General features: G+C 41.4%; 1 protein-coding gene across 1 annotated transcript in view; it reads right to left on the minus strand.

Moving 5' to 3' along the window:
• Window positions 1–309: 309 nt before the first annotated feature.
• The window catches only part of LOC307139357 (matrix-remodeling-associated protein 5), a 37040-nt gene continuing 19108 nt past the window's right edge, over window positions 310–18241 (minus strand). Inside the window, exons 6-7 of the mRNA XM_079838291.1 lie at window positions 6947–7850; window positions 310–3245 (exon numbers count right to left, since the gene is read on the minus strand). Of these exons, the coding sequence (XP_079694417.1) occupies window positions 1337–3245; window positions 6947–7850 (2813 nt within the window). The 3' untranslated portion in view covers window positions 310–1336. The remainder of the gene's footprint in view (window positions 3246–6946; window positions 7851–18241) is intronic.

Below are 18241 nucleotides of genomic sequence, written 5' to 3' on the forward strand. Positions count from 1 at the left end.
TCTTTCTTGGCTAATCTATTGCACATGTTGTGACATTTTGGAGATCTCTTCTCAAACTCTAGAGCAGACAAATCAGATTAACACTAAAAAATGTCTCCATTTAATATCACTGTTGTCTACGAGATGATCTCATTCATATCCCATTGTGATTTTTATTTCCTATACATGAAGTGCTAATATTGCTTGATTCATTAATGTGGTGACTTACATTTAAAATTAATGTAGGCCCACATTCACTTATTTAGTAACATTGTGCAATTGTGGCATTTTATACAATAAATGTTATATATTAAAGAGTTGAAACAAAAAGACCATAATAGTATTATTTATTTGCCCAGTGTGGCAGTAAGTATCTTACATAATTGTATTCTTGTCTTATTTTTTGTGCAGCTACCACATCAATAGCAACATTTGTACCATACATTGCCTCATTCTACTCTGACAAGGCCATTTTGTTCTAACGCACTGAAGAATGCAAGAAATTCAACAGACAGTTCATATCAGACAGTTCAATTGCAGACATTCTGGAATGTTTTATGTACAATTTATGTTAGGAAAAGGTGTGTAAAATGATTGTTTACTCTGTGGAATATATAAATATGTACAAACCAATGTTTTTTATAAATTAAATACAGAATACTAAAAACATCTTATCTTTGGTTCAATGAATGGGCAGATTCAAAGCTAACAAAGCATGACTGTTTAAAAAAGTCCAACATTTAAAGGGATAGTTCACCCAAAAATGAAAATGACAACATTGATGAGGGTATTTTAAGTGCTTTGGTGCACTTTTTAAGTACAATACATAAACACACACACACACACACACACACACACACACACGTTTGTTTTTGTGAAATGTGAGGACATTCCATAGGCGTAATGGTTTTTATACCGTACAAACCTGTACAAAATAAATGTTCTATCCCCTTACACTGCCCCTGCCCCTAAACCTACCCATCACAGGAAACTGTGCAGTTTACTTTCTGTGAAAAAAAACCTCATTCTGTATGATTTATAAGCATTTTGAAAAGTGAGGACATGGGGAACGTCCTCATATTTCACCCTCTTTTTGTAATACCTATGTCATACCCATGTCATTATACACATTTGTGTCCTGATATTTCACAAAACACACACACACACACACACACACACACACACACACACACACACACACACACACACACACACACACACACACACACACACACACACACACACACACACACATATTTTGTTTTGTTTTCAGGAAAAAAATCCCATGCATTGTTAATGCATTAACTTTTCTTAATTGCAAAGCTAATTTATCTAATGGATTATGCTGGTCTATTGCTCAGCTCACTTGAAGGTATGTTGCTTTGAAGTCCGTTCCCAAGGCATTTCTAGCATTACATTTGTAAATCCCTGAGTTCATGAGGCCTGGGTCCTGTATGACTAAATTTCCCTCCTCTGTCATGTGAATTCCACCCTGTGCTGTGAAGCGACTATTGGGTACAAGTGTGGTGCGTCCAGGCAGAGTCCAAGAAATGTCTGGTTTGGGTATGCCAGCAGCTATGCAGTTCAGAATCACAGGAGACCCCCTGTTAACTCTGGTCATTGAAGGTGGAGCATGAGTGATTTGAGGTGGAAACACCATAATACTCACCGGATATGACAATGTTGATGATCCAAATGTGTTTGTGGCTTTGCAGGTATATGTTCCTCTATCAAATTTGGAAGTTTCTTTTACCTGAAGTGTGCCGTTAGATAAATATGTTACTCTTCCAATAACTTGAGGCTTTTCCAAGATCAGGCCATTTGGAAGAGTCCATGTAATTGTTACCTGAGGCCAACCATCCACATTGCATGGCATATTTAGTGTCTGCCCAAATGAAATCTTTATTGTAGCAGCAGTACTTCTAATTTGAGGCTTCTGTCCAGGTTCTAAAGCATAACGCTTTTCTGCTTGTCCTGCAACATTTTTGGCCAAGCATCGATATACACCTTTGTCAATGACACCTGGCTGCATAATGCGTAAAGTCCCATTTCCCAGGTAGTGAGTGAACCGCTGAAGTTTCATGCCTGGATTCAGTGCTGTTCCATTTGGTAGAATCCAGAGAAACTCTGGCTTTGGTTTTCCTGTAGCACGGCACTCCAAAGATATGTCATCACCATCTGGTTTGAGAGGAAGGACCTCTATGTTAGGCACTGGAAAGCTTGGCTTCTCAGCAAGTGATGCAACTTCCAGGTTAACTGCTAGACTTGCTTCCCCTAAGAAATTCTTGGCTATGCACAGAAACCGACCTTCGTCAGTCTTTCGAATGCCCCTCAATTCAAGAGTGCCATTCTTGTGGACTTGGAACCTGCCTCCCAAATATGGGGTGGGTAGAGACATGCTATAAGGTGTGGTCCAAGTGATCTGTGGCTCGGGCATACCCTCTGCTTTGCAGTCCAGCAACAGTGTCTGGTAATACACTGCTAAAACTTTGTTCTCTGTTCGCCCACTCTGTCCATTGATTTGCGGCCCTTTAACCTCAACTAGAAGCTTCACATTCCTGATGTTATCTCCGGCGGGGTTCCGTGCCACACAGGCATACTTTCCCTGGTCAGCCAAAGTCAGCTTTTTTATGATCAGAGTCCCATCGTTTAGGATTTGGTATTTGACCGAAGATGAGGTAATTATCTCATTCCTCGGCGAGATCCAGATGATCGTAGGTGGTAGAACGCCTGTAGCATCACACTTCATTTGGACTGATTGCCCGAAAGGTGCCCACAAGGATACCTGCTCTTTAGAAGATATTTGAGGTGAGTTTGGCACCACTTGGACACTTACTTTCATTGCATCCTCCCCCAGGGTGTTCTTAGCGTAGCATGTATAATTGCCTTCATCCCTTTTCCCCATTTGTTGCAACAAAAGTGTTCCATTCCCAAAGATGATATAGCGCCGGTTACGGGTTCCACTGTCATCCGACTGCAGGGCATTGTTGATCATTGTGCCATCTGGGAGGCTCCATGAAACCTCTGGGTCTGGAAGGCCAGAAGCAACACAGTCCACCAGGAAGTTGTCTCCATTAGCAACTCTTTTATATTGTGCCCCAGTGTTCTCTATCCTTGGTGGCCTCATGAGAACCTCTATTTGGAACAGCTCCATGTCCTCACCATTTGGTCTTTGATACATGCACAGATAATTGCCTCCATCTTTCTCAGTCAGTCTCAGAATTCTCAGAGTGCCATTGGGGAAAGCAGTGATGTGCCGTTGTGGACTGAGAAAAAAAAGAGAGAAATTGTTTACATCTTTTTATGATAGCTGAATTCTTACATAGTAATTAACTTATATAATAAAATAGCTCATATAATTCTTCCTAAGCTGGCTGCACACTGTGCAATTTCTTTTCCCTGTCCTTTACAATTGTTATTTGTCAGATTTTGTCATACATGTGTCCGGTGAGATTTTGCAAAAAAGCTAAAAAACTCCCAAAAAACTGTGATACAGGTACATTTTTGGTCATGATTGACAGAGCTGACTGGGCAGTCCACATCCATTCAGGGGTGCGTTTCCCGTATAATGACGTAACTCACTGCATAACCACCTAGTACTATGAATTGTGGTGTGCATCAGTTTTCCGAAACCGTAGTAATTTGTGTGTTGTTTGAACATAATTAATCTAATCAATTTGAGATTGCAGTTAATAATATTATTATAGTTAATGTAAATTAATAAACAACAGCTAGCTGTTAATTTATTTTAATCACGTTAACATTCAGTATTAACTGCCGTATACTTATGGGGTTCATTATCAGCAGCTTTCTCCACAACATAATTTCTCTGAAATGCTGTTGTAAAGAACATTTCATCTGAGGACTACTTTAATCTTTGTTTTTCCTGGCAAGACAAACTTTGAATGTTGACTTCACAAGGCTTTGTTTGAAAGTTTTTAGGTTGTCTTTTAAAGGTCCCATGGCATTAAATTATCATTTTATGAGGTTTTTCAACATTAATATGTGTTCCCCTAGCCTGAATATTGTCCCCAAGTGGATAGAAATGTTGATCGGTGTAAACCCGAGTTCTGGCTGTCTTTCTCTGCCTTTGAGAAAATGACAGGCCAGACGAGCCAATCCTGAAGTCTCCTGGTTTGACGTCCAAGCAGGAACGGTTACCTCCCTTTCCTCCACCCAGAGAATCTGGCACGCCCATGCAAACGCTGGAGAGATCATTACTTGTGAACGAGTGAACGCTGGCAGTTTCTCAGTGTTTGGATGTACAAATGAAAACAGGAGTCTTTTTTCAGTTCCTTCTGATCTGTGATCAGTGATTTCTGATGTGTAGCTAATTATTTATTATTCCTGCACACGCAGCTCTCTCTCTCCAGACAGAACGGTGATTTCTATCTTGTGAGTCAGTGTTTTTGTACGTCCTCGTCGCGTCTATCGGTTCCAAAATGTGCATACAGTCATGAGTTTCTGCTCAACATCGGCAGAGTCAGATCTTTAGAGATAAACTTCACACACGCCGAAGCTCGGGCTGCACTGACTCGGCCTTCAACATCACCGACCCCCAGTACTGCATCTGGCCCACAGCGGAGGCACCAAACGCGGCGTGAGATTAAGCAGACAGGGGGTAAGCGTGAGCATATCCGGGCTAGCCAGCCTAGCCCCACAATAAACTGGATTACATTCGATTACTGCTGTTGTGTCTTTGTTTGCGCTGTGTACTCAACGCGCGTCACTGACGCTTTTATTTTATTTTAAAAATAATGCTATTATCAACACTTACTTTTAACTCGTTCATCTCGACAGCTGTAATGGTACTTTGCATGTGTTACAAAGTTGGTAATAATGATGAAGACGGACTCGGTGTGACTGGGACTCGTGTTTATTCAGAACTCTCAGATACAAACACAATAAACTCGCGCTGACAGACAGCGCTCTCACAACTCAGTAGTTACTATAAATAACTTTGTTAGCAATCGCTCCGTCTCCGTGATGTCCGGTTCGCGAACGAATCATTCTTTTGAATCGGTTCTTTTTAGTGAACCGAACCAGTTCACCAAATCGGACTGAATCGTTCTAAAGGGTTCGCGTCTCCAGTCAGCGCTGATCCATAATTTACTAAAGTTACTAACTTTCTGACATGAGTGACAGTCCCTCCGACTAGAAATAGACTAATAACCTGAAGTAAATGCTGTAACTGCAACAGTTCAGACATGCTGAGAACTGATGTGAAGTGAACTCAGGTCCGTCTGTCTCTCTGGCAGCAGCTTGTGCCTGCTCGTGCCTCGTAGACCTCGTTAAACCACACCCCCTCCGCTCATTTAAAATGCAAAGATGTCAGCCAATCACAACAGTGGGCGTTTTTACTGAAGTCTCACAGCAGACACGCCTCTTGAAGCAGGGCATTCAGCCACAGGGCAAACAGCAGTATAGAAAAAATGCCTTTTATTTCTAAATTATGACATTTTATGATGTAAAAGTCATACTAACAATATAAGTACACCTCAGGAAACATTATAAAATAATAGAAAAATGCCATGCCATGGGACCTTTAATATAGACAAACTAGTTGTTTAACTGAATCTCTCTCTCTCTCTCTCTCTCTCTCTCTCTCTCTCTCTCTCTCTCTCTCTCACACACACACACACACACACACACACACACACACACACACACACACACACACACACACACAAACAGACACACACACAGCTCTTGCCATAGATATTCTTGTGATATGATATCACATTAAAATACCAAGACTTACGTTATTCTCCTGACGTCTGAAAATAATACATGAAGGGAAATTGACAGATCATTCAGTCAAACTGACTGATAAGGATTATTTGTAGCACAACCTTATTATTTGAAATTATTTGTTTCAGTGTTTTTTAGAAGTTCCTCAAACCGAAAGTGCCGCCAATAATTCAAAACGCAAAAGACTCGTCAGGAAAAAAGGTGGATTGGTTCTTCATTAAATCTTTGTAGCTGAAGTTGTATGACCCAAAATTTCAGAAAATTTGATTTTTTTAACAATTTAATTTAGATAAATTTTAGTTCTTGGTATAATAATGACTGATTAATGTTAAACATTAGTTATCTAACTGCTTTAAGTAGCCTGTTGTATAGCTGACTGAGCATTTGAAGTAGATAATTTGCCCCTGATGTCCCACTCAGTTACAGTATTGTCTGGATCAGCAGGGGTTGTTTGGGCTGAGACAGACGGCTTGTTTAATCTACACCAGACATTGTTTGAATTCCACAAGTGATGAAGTTGGCCTGCTGTGAGTTTGAGAGCGTATGTCAGTGTGAACAGCGAGGACCAATATTTGCTCAAAAGAGAAAAATATAACTTAACTAATAAAGGAGAAATGACAATACAGCTGTAATGGCTTGACTTAAATAATCCCACTGGGTTGTTACAGTATGAAGGGGAAAAAACGTCCTACATTATTAAGCAGATACACTGCAAAAATGCTCTTCTTATTAGTATTTTTTTCTTGTTTCCAGTCTAAATACCTAAAAATTCTTAACTCAAGATGCATTTACCAGATAAGTGAAATGACGTAAGATATTTTTTCTTTTTTTCTGGGGGGGAAAAAAATATAAATGAAGTAAAACAAGCTAATTATCTGCCAACGGGGTAAGAAAAATAATCTTGTTTCTGTTTGAAATCATGTTTCTGTCCCAAACACTAACAATATTATTTTTCTTACCCCATTGACAATTTAACTTGTTTTAAGCAAACCCCCCAGAAAACAAGAAAAAATTTCTTAAGTCATTTCACTTATCTAGTAAAAGCATCTTGATTTAAGATTTTTTTTTAGGTATTTAGACTGGAAACAAGACAAAAATACTAAATAAAAAGAGCTTTTTTTTTGCATGTTAACTCTTAATTCTTTTTTATGTTCAAATCCAGCTAGATAGAACATTTATACGTTTAACTTTTATTCAATTGCATAAAACATGCTACCTGTACTGATGTTCCAGTATGGTTTTAGATGGCAGTCTCCAGACTGTACCTTTGTGGGAACCTATGGACTCTGGGCAATGCAGGAAAACTGTGGATCCAAAAGTTGCCGTGACACTGTGTTGCTGGTATAGGCCTTTCCAGGGGCCTGGAGCCTCTTGCCTAACATCCATCTGCACCGTTCTTTTAGCAAAACCCACTAGGTTGGTTGCTGAGCACTCATAACTCCCTGAATCATTGGGAGTGACATTTTTTATATAAAGTGTTCCATTTGGGAAAATAAATGTCCGGCTTCCAATAAACTGTGTGGGCTTCATTTGTGAGCCATCAGGAAGAACCCACTTAATAAGAGGGAATGGCTCTCCTTTAGCAGTGCAATCCACATATACGTTTCTTCCAACATTCATAAACATAGTCTCATATGACATCTCAACAATTATTGGCGGTAGCGCTGCAACACGAATGTGGTATGTGAGTGTATCAGCTCCAGCTGCATTGCTGGCGATACACTTATAATCACCTTTATTGGAAAAGTTTGCTGAATGAATACTCAGTGTTCCGTTTGGAAAAAGAGATAATCTTCGGTCAAGGGTACCAATGTCTCGCACAAACGTCCTATCTGGAAGAATCCATGAAATCTGAGCTTCTGGTTTGCCCAACGCAATACAGTCCAAGCTGACTGGGTTACCTAAAAACACTGAGACATCTCTGGCCCTTGAACTCGTGATTTTTGGAGGCTGAGTCTGAACAACAAGGGTAACTACCATGCGGTCTGAGCCAAATTTGTTTTGAGCATTGCAGATGTACTGTCCTCTGTCTTGCAGCTGGACGTTCTTAATCACAAAAGTACCATTTGAAAGGACCTCAAATCTTTGTCCAAGTTTTGTGTTGGTCTGAATCGTTGCACCTGTAAAGAAGTTGGAAAAAACAAATCAAGAATAAACATCAACAAACTAATCAAAATATGTCCGACAATTCAGCTTGACACTTTCTCAGATAATCATACTGCATGTCCTAAACTGTATGTTTTGATCTGAATTATGGGTCCCACTTTATATAAGGTGGTCTTAACTACTATGTACTTACATCAAAAAACAAGTACAGTGTACTTATTGCGTTCATATTGTATTGCAAAACACTGGTGCTGCTATTGAGATGGGATACGGGTAAGGTTAGGGACAGATGTGGTGTAGGTTTAAGGATGGGTTAAAGGGTTAGTTCATCTAAAAAATTTAAATCAGCCCATGATTTACTCACCCTCAAGTCATCGGGTGTATATGACATTCTTCTTTCAGATGAACACAATCAGAGTTATATAAAAAAAGTCCTGGCTCTTCAAGCTTTATAATGGCAGTGAAGTCCATAAAAGTGCATCTATATCCATCATAACTGCTCCACATGCAGTGGTGGGCACGTTACTTTAAAAAAGTAATTAGTTATAGTTACTAGTTACTTCTTACAAATAGTAACTGAGTTAGTAACTGAGTTACATCATTATAAAAGTAACTAATTACCAGGGAAAGTAACTCTTCGGTTACTTAAGTAACCTCGGTTCCCTGAGAAGAGGGAACGAGTATTGCGCTTAGCTAAATGCTAGGGGAATTTCCTTTCCTCGAGATTTTGAAGCAAATTTTTATCCTAAAAATACCATGTAAAACGCAGTGCAGCTGCACAGGTCCCATATAGGGACTGAAGGGGGACGAAGCCTTCTAGCCCCTTTGAGGAAGCGCACGATAAGATCGTTCTTCCCTAGTGACAGTCCATTCACTTGAATGTGGTACGCTGCTATAGCAGCCACATAAACTTTGAGCGTGGAGGGGGAACGACCCGTGTCCAGTAGCTCTTGTAAAAAAGTGAGCACTTCTGACACTTCACAATTATGTGGGGTCAGGCTTCGTGCTTTACACCAGTCCGAAAAGACTGACCATTTGCCTGAATAGAGCCGCCTGGTCGCGGGGGCTCTAGCTTCAGAAATAGTGTTTAATACACTTTCAGAGAGGTTCTCATGTACCCGTTGATGGGTGCGCCCATAGATCATGTGATGGGGATGCCAGATCTGCCGTTTCGCCTGCATGAGGAGGTCTCTCCTCAGTGGAATTGGCCACGGGGCTGTATCTGACATCCGACTTATCAGTGAGAACCATGGTTGATTTCTCCAGAGAGGGGCTATTAAAAGCACAGCGCATTTGCTCTCCCTGATCCTTTCTATGAACTGAGGTAACATTGAGATTGGGGGAAAAGCATAAAGAGGAAGGTTGGGCCATTCGTGGGCCAACGCGTCCTTGTGCTTGGAGAAATATATTAGGCATTGAGCATTGTCTTGTGAGGCAAAAAGATCCACTTTTGCCTCTCCAAACATGTCCCAAATTGTCTGAATCATTTGTGTGTGAAGAGACCACTCTGCTAGGGACACTTTGCCCCTGGACAGCATGTCCGGACCCAAATTCAGAATGCCTGGCACACGAGTCGCTCTCAGTGAGCTCAGGTTGTGCTCTGCTCATATTAGGACTCTTTCCGCCATTGTGTGTAGACCAATAGATCTTAGACCGCCCTGGCGATTTATATCGGCTACCACTGACCTGCTGTCCGTTCGAATCAGCACATGGTGGTGCTTTATGTACGGAAGGAAAGCTTTTAGTGATACCGGACCTGAGGGAAACCGCTCGGTTTCCGAACAGAGAGCGCGCGCTGTGACGTTAGTCGCGCGTTACTCTGAAGTGAGTCTAACACTGTTCCCAGAGACGAAACGTTCTGTGTGGGAGACAATGAGCTCTTTGCCACATTGATTCTGAGGCCCAAGCATTTCAAATGGTTGAGAAGCCAAGATCTGTGATTCAATAACTGTATCTCTGACTGAGCTATTATGAGCCAGTCGTTGAGATAGTTGAGAATTCTCATTCCCCGAAAGCCTCACCGGGGTTAGCGCCACTTCCATGCACTTCGTAAACGTGCGGGGAGCCAGAGATAGACCAAAGGGTAGCACCCTGTATTGGTAAACTTTCCCCTCGAAGGCTAATCTCAAGAATGGCCTGTGATGAGGGGCTATTTGTATGTGGAAATAGGCATCCTCTAAATCTACAGTGAAAAACCAATATCCCGGGCGAATGTGCGCAAGGATTTGTTTCATTTTTAACATCTTGAACGGGCGCTTCATAAGGGCCTTGTTCAGATGTCTGAGATCTAGAATGGGCCTGAGACCACCGTCCTTTTTTGGTACAAGGAAGTAACGACTGTAAAAGCCTGACTCGCTCTGTGAGGGGTGTACGGCTTCCACTGCCCCTTTCATTAACAGTTTTGATATTTCGGTTCGAAGCACATGACTTGTCGCTTCTCACCGTTGTCGCGCGGTGGTCTGCGAGCAAACTGTAGCGAGTAACCTTGTTCTATTATGTTCAACACCCATTTGAAATGCCGGGAATGGCCTGCCAGGCCTCGGCCTTCGAAGCCAGGGGCTGAATTAATTTGTGGGGCAAGTCGCTGAGTAACAGGGACTCGGTGGCCCGATAATGTTGTGTTAAAGTGGCGCTTATCAGAGCGCGTTTGTTCACGGGCTCTCTGACTGGGAGAGAAATGTTTCCCGCCGCCTGAGTGCAGGGGGCCGGGGTACATAGAATATTGGTGCTTGAGTACAGGCGAGCACGAATGAGTACGGGCTAGTTGACAGTGAGGACAGTGTTTCCAGCCACCTGAGTCCAGGGGGCTGGGGAACATGGGGGATTGATTGAGTGTAGGGGTACATGCTTTAATGCTGGCACACTGCCTACAGAGAAAAAATCCCTTTTGTGATTCATATGGGTAGCCGTGAAAATGGCGTTTGAGTACAGGCAAGTGCGTTTTTTTGCGGGCTCGTTGGCTGTGTATGTAATGTGCCCAGCCACCTGGTTGAAGGGCGCTGGGGAACGTTTTGGAAGAGAGCGAGGTGGTAAACCGGCAAAAGCGGGTATTATCCACCTTCTCTTTGTGCCTCTGGCTAGGATGGCTTCGGCGGCTCAGGTTTCGACACATTGCTGGGTCGGGGACCTCGACGCTCCGGCAGTCTGCTGCGGCTCGTAGAGCGGGAACGCTGTCCGGGCTTAGAAGCCGTGCGAGGCTGGTGAGCTGGTGGCGCCGCTTTGGTGGGCTGGGCTGGTCCAGCCTTAGCGTGATGGCTAGCGGAGGAGCTGGAAGGAATTTGCGCCTCGGTGAAGCATTCTGTGAACCCAACCACAGAGGGACCGAATAATCCTGAAGGCGACATGGGCGCGTCCAGGAAAGCGGTCTTGTTCGAGTTTCATCTCAGTTAGGTTGAGCCACAAATGGCGCTCCAACACCGTCAAGCTGGCCATGCATCTGCCGATCGCCTGAGCGTTGGCCTTGGAAGTGGTGCCGCGCAGGTCCTTCAGGGCCTCGGTATCAGGGACAGACCCGTCCAGGGAACGGAGGAGTTTGGCCTGGAAGACCTGAAGCACCGCCATAGAGTGTAGCGCTGAAGCCGCCTGGCCGGCGGAGGCGTATGCTCAACCGGTGAGGCTGGAAGTAGTGCGGCAGGCTTTAGATGGGTGTACAGCCTTTGACTGCCATCCCCTGGCGGAGGGCGGGCAAAGGTGTGCAGCGACGGCTTACTCAAGGGGAGGAAGAGCGTGTTATCCCTTTTCCTGAGCGACATCGACCACCGAGAGTGCGGGAGAAAAAGTGGATTTGGCGCGAGATGAAAATGGCACCTTCCACGACTTGGATAATTCATTGTGGACTTCTGGGAAGAAGGGAGCGGGTTTTTGAGTGGTCGAGTGGTGGCGGTTCTCAAAAAACCACTCGTCCAGCCTGCTTCTCGTGGGCTCCAGGGGTTGAGACCAGTCAATACCGAGGTCGTCCACGGCCTTAGTAAGCAGGCGCATAAGCTCAGCGTCAACTGAGGTCCGCGTCGAAGTAGCGTGCTCCGAGACTGTGTCCGACCACCTGCTTTCAGATGCAGCAAGCGAAAGACTGTCATCCTCCTCGCCATAGGTTCCTGCAGTTGCAGCGGCACAGCCAATCAGCACACAGCTGCTTCCTGCTGAGAGCTGTGCAGCTGCACTGCATTTTACATGGTATTTTTAGGATAAAAATTTGCTTCAAAATCTCGAGGAAATGAAATTCCCTAGAGTTTAGCTAAACGCAATACGAAAGTACTCTCGAAAGGGATCTACTGTGTTACTTTTTTTCTTCTTCCAAATGTTCAAAAATGTAAAATAACTTGGACGCCCCCAAAATTCAATATTTTAAATGAATGAATTGGACACTAAATAGAATAAATTATTATTATAAAACATTGTACATTAATGTACACTATTGTAATGTTGCTGTGGGACAATGTGAGAGACACCTATCAAATTCAATACATTATTGTAAATATTATCAGTAGACCTACTATAGTGTAAATGTGTACCACCCCCCAACACGCATGGCATGCACGCACGCACGCCCGCACACACACACCAACCAACCAGAGAAAAAAAAACATTGCAGGTCCGACTGATAGAGTGCCTGTTCGGATGAAAACCACTACAGTGAGCTCAATTATAGTAACGGCACATTTTATTCTCAGTAACGCTAACGGTGTTGTAACGGGAGAAACAGTAATTCGTTTGATTACTCGTTATTGAAAAAAATAATTCCGTTAGTAACGCCGTTTATCTATAACGCCGTTATTCCCATCACTGTCCACATGACTCCAGGGTGTTAATAAAGGCTGTCAGACGTTCCGTAAGCATTTTGAGCTAGGAGAGGCGTTACACTTTTACCGTAAATTGAAAACAGAAGCCGGTCCACCGGAAGTTAGAAATTCTACTTTATAAAGTTTTAAATACGGATATTTTTCTTACACAAATGCATCGCTTCGCTTCAGAGGGCCTTTATTAGCCCCCTGGAGCCATGTGGAGCAGTTATGATGGATATAGATTAGGGGTGTAACGATTCATCTACTACATCGATGTATCGATTTATATTCCTATGATCTAACTACATCGATCTGTGCTCGGCAGTTGGCCTTCCGGACGACATATATCGATCTAACATCGTTTTAAAAGGTAATCAATCGATTGTATCGATAATAGGAAATAACGCATTGGATTTAAGCACGTCAGACTTTATATGGATGTTTTTTCTTAGCACTTTTAATTATAAAGGCGTTAAACGTTACTCGATTCAGTCTGCCTATCTGTGACATCATCGCCACGCACCAGCAGCAGCGCTAAGAAAACAAAACATAGCATGGCGGATGGCAGAGGAGAAGCCAACGAGCGAGAAATTATCAAGCCACCAGGAGAAAGAGCTACCTGTACTTTCATCCCTTGCTAAATGTTACCTGTGCATTCCTTGCACCAGTATGCCAGCAGAGCGGGTTTTTAGTACTGCTGGCGACATAGTGAACGCACAGAGAAGTGTTCTGCGGTCAGATCATGTTGATCAGTTGATATTTTTGGGGAAAAAAATCTGTAAATCTGTAGAGTCATTGAAGAGTAGTTGGTTACATTTTATCTTTTGTTAAATATTGTTTGTTTATTAAACTAAGAGTAGTAGCAGGTTCAGCCAGTTTATTCAACCTGAAGAAATGTTGGTTGCACTTTATTTTTGATATTTATATTGTATTTATATTATTTTAATGTTGAAACACAACAGCAAAAGTAGCTGGTAAACCTTATTAATTAAACCTGAAGAGAAGTTAGTTGCACTTTATTTTTGATATTAATATTGTAATATTTTTATGTTGGAAAACAAAAGCAGAAGTAGCAGGTTAACCTACTGTTGAAATGTTGGTTGCACTTTTGTGCTTTTATGTATTAAAATGTATTGAATATTGAAAATGAGAGCAGAAAATGTTAACTTCCTGTTAATTCAACCTAAACTGTTGGTTGCACTTTATTCAAATAAAATTTGAATGCATTTGCCATTAATTGTTGTTTACTTGTTTGTTTATATCCATAATTAATTTATACCTGATTCCCTTACAAGAAACAAAAGGAATCTAGGAAACTTCACCTGCACTGACCAGTATCCAGATATTTATTTCAGTCACACAATTTTTGGCTAAAAAGTTACTGAATCGATTTCAAGTTAGGGATGGGCAACAGTGGTCGAGTAATCGAGTACTCGAACGTGACAGCGATCATCGATCATGAGAACGATGATCGCCCTGAAAAAAATATATTTGTCTCTTTTTTTTATTGGTTATTGCGTCGTTTTGCGCGGTACCGGAGGTCTGATTGGTTAACGTTATACAGCCCGCCTCCAGACCGCGGCGAAATAAAGTGAAACTGAGGCGTGCACTGTAGTGATGTCTGGAATCACTGTGATCATTGAATGGTTAGTGCAAGATGTGCAGCACCAATCATAGCATTATAATGAGAACATGATGATGCTGTAAATGATCTGTGCTTAGTTCCCCGTGTATCAGCTGATCAACAGAGAAACTAGCGAGAACACTCAGACTAGCGCGTGAAGTTCATGTGCGCATTCGCGTCCTTTTCTGCAGATGCACGTTGTAAGATTACTTTTATGTTGTCTATATCTGATTAATCTAATATAAGAAGCGTTTGGTTGAGCTTAATACGCTAGCAAAGCGCTGCCGTTATACCGGCTGTTCATTCTATTCAGTTTCAGCTCAAACGCATATTTCATGCTCGACGTGATGGTTTAGAGACGGTCATATTCTTTTTAGATAGGCTTTTCTTTCTCACAATCATTGATATTAGTAATGCAGCAGTGCTATACTGTTCTCGTATTTTTTAACAGTAGACCTAGTTTATTTAAAGTTGTTTTTCGTTATGAGTTCGAAAACGCTCAGTGATGTCTGTAAACGCTTCGATCATGAATAATAAAATTAAGTGCATGATGTGCAGAGTCAATCTGTCAAAGCATTATAATGAGAACAGGATTTTAATAAAATGTTGTTTCTGTGTGCTTTCGTTGTCCGTGTATCAGCGTTGTTAAGGGAAGAGCGCATTCAAAATGTTCTGTTTCAAACCATAGCCTGTAAAATCTAGCACGCTGAAGTTCACGTGCGCATTCACGTCCTTTTGTGTTGATTTATGTCGTAATAGGTTCATAATAATCTTCATATTAATATTGATATAGGGTGCGTTTGGTTGAGTTTATTAACCAGCTAGCAAGCTCTGCAGGGTGGTGTTATTTCTCAGTTTCAGCTCAAATGCGATGCTCGATATTACTGACTTGGTTATTTGAGGCGGTCATTTTATAAAGATGTTTCTTTTTCAAAGACATTTATGCATCATATTCTAGCAGTTATTTTTTGTTTTATATGTTCATGTTTTCATATACCCGTTTTCATGTCACGTTTGTATTTGTCAACAACCATTTTCATAACAGTTTTCATTATCTCAATGATCGACATGCCCCACCCCCTGCACACGCCCCGCCCCCGAGTACTCGAGTACTCGTTTTTGAGACCTAACGATGATCGCAATGAGAAATTGACAAAAATGCCCATCCCTATTTCAAGTCACTGAATCGTTTCGGATCGTATCGTTCTAAATTAACCAATATCGTCCTTGAATCGTATCGACAACCTCAAATCGTGATACGAATCGAATCGTTGTTAAAACGAATCGTAACACCCCTAATATAGATGCACTTTTATGGCACATTTTTTTATATAATTCTGATTGTGTTCGTCTCAAAGAAATACGATTTCTCATTACACATTACACCTAATAATATGATTTGGGGTCGTAAACCAATCAGCTGTCACTATGGTGATATAAAGGGCGCTCGATTTTATTTGGGGGGGTGGGGGTGGGGGTCGGGGCGGGGGGGGGGTGGGGTGGGGTTTGATTACTTGTTTCAAATTTAGTAATTCAATGCCGCTGGTTGCATGTTTTCTCCACAATAGTAAGCTCTGACTGCTTGACTGCCCTTCCTTGCATGGTTTGAATGGGCTGGTCGGTTTCCCTCGCGGGTCTCGCACTGCTGTTGTGGCTGCCGTTGTTGTGTGTATGCCCCTGATAATGTGTGGCACTATGTAAATGTATTGTCAAATTAGCAGAGGTGTCAAAAGTATTCACATTCATTACTCAAGTAGAAGTATAGATACTGGGGTTTAAAAATACTTCTGTAGAAGTTGAAGTATCAACTCAAGCTTATTACTCAAGTAAAAGTGTAAAAGTACTGGTTTCAAAACTACTTAAAGTATAAAAGTAAAAGAAATGTAAGGGGAAAAAATGCTATTAAAGGGATAATTCACCCAAAAATGAAAATTCTGTCATCTTTTACTCACCCTCAAGTTGTTCCAAACCTGTATGAGTTTCTTTGTTCAGATTGAAGAATGTTTGTAACCAAGCAGATTATATGCAACCATTGACTGCCATAGTATTTTCCCCTACTATGACAGTCTATCGTGTTTCATGGAGTGGAAGATTTGATGACTAGTTGCCTATAAATATTGTAAAGGTGCAAAAAGTCAAAAATCAGAGGCATTTTATCAATAACCATTTTTTGAATGTGTGATTAGTGTGGTCAGATTTGGTAGACGATTTCCAGCCCAAAAACCTCACCAAATGTACATTTATATTTTTTAAAAATGGTTATTGATAACATGCCTGGTTATTGATAAAATGTTTTACTTTTTGCACCTTTACAATACTTATAGGCAACTAGTCACTCCAAGAAAAAAGCCCAAAACTTTAACTGCCAAAATAATATTATTTTATTGCCATACCAATCAATGTTGAAGTAAGTTACCATTTTATCTCCTTAAAACATAACATTGATGATAAAAAAAAAAACGGAGTAAAACGGATCAAATATGACTATATGTCCAGGTAGAAACTGTCAAAGCGGCTATAGGCTACCTCAGAAAAACACATAATTTTCAATGTCAACAATAAAAAGCCAATTTACGTGCAAAAAGTGCCCAATATAGAGATTGGAAAAAGCAATGTAATAAACAGGCATTTCACACGTTAATGCACACACCACTGCCAAAATGCATAATTCATTGATACTGTACAATAATCCGTCAACAAAAAAATAACAACAATGCGCTTACCTTTGTGTTACACTTTGCTTTGACAAAACTACAGTATGTCTTTCGTGAAGTACAAGGCACATGCACTTAGCACAGTCAAAACGGATTAATCGTTGATTTTAACATCTTTCAGCATCTGTCGGGGTTGCCAGTTGCAGTCAGATGTCCTAAGTGTGTATATGACGATGGACAAGAGTCACGGTTATATTTATAAAGAGTCTTCGAGTCACAGGTGTTATTCACGTTTGAGAGTTGAGTCACTCTCCCACTCTTTACTGTAGATACAACTTACTGTATATTTATGCCACTGGCATAGCGATCACTGGAATATACAGCTAAAGTTATCGCGCTAAAAACCTGGCTAAAGTCATGAATGAGGAGCTCGTCTGCCTGCTGATCGCTGATTGGCTGAAAGTGCGTGCTCCTCGGCGAGAACCCGCCCTATCTGGCAGCATGGTGTGTGATTTGTGCAGGTGCAGGCGTGATTGATCGCGTACAACCCAATAGGGTGTCGGAATGGTTTGTGTTTATCCTTCTTATCCAACCACAATCAAATTCACTCTGTCCGGATGGCGCGATTTATCTGGATAGTTGTTTTTAATGACAAGCTGGAATGAAAACATGCAGAAATGGAATAGGAGTAACGAGGCTATTTTTAAAATGTAAGGAGTAGAAAGTACAGATAATTGCTTGAAAATGTAAGGAGTAGAAGTAAAAAGTAGGCTGAAAAATAATTACTCCAGTAAAGTATAGATACTCAAAATGTCTACTTAAGTAAGGTAACGAAGTATTTGTACTCCGTTACTTGACACCTCTGCAAATTAGACATGAAAACAGTAGACCCCCATTTTAACGTTCTAAAACTGATACATTTAGTAATCTATCCAGAGTGTTTGTGTTCCATGATTTTGATAAGAGCTGAGCAGTAATAAGGCATTCATTTGTGTATACAGCGTCATAATAGAGCCAGACCGCTAGGGGGAGCTCTCGCCAAGATCTGTTCGAACGTATGTAACGTTAGAGTTCGTGCAGAAATGACTAGAGAAATATGAAAACTGAGACGCTCCATTTATAATTGACACTGTATCTTTCATTCTTCTTTTCAGGTAAGATAAATCCTCCTATATTACAAGTTAAAGGGTTCATGAACACTTTTCAGTGACGTTTTGATGTTTTGAGTAGTTCTTGAGTATTAAAAGAGTGTTTTGACTACCCGTGAATGTAACGCAAGTGTAATGGAGAATGACTGTCGTGAGAGTTCACGCAGAGAATGGAGATCGCTATACTGTTTACTGTTT

Source organism: Gobio gobio (genome assembly GCF_949357685.1).
Source record: "Gobio gobio genome assembly, chromosome: 16".
Lineage (NCBI taxonomy): Eukaryota > Metazoa > Chordata > Actinopteri > Cypriniformes > Gobionidae > Gobio > Gobio gobio.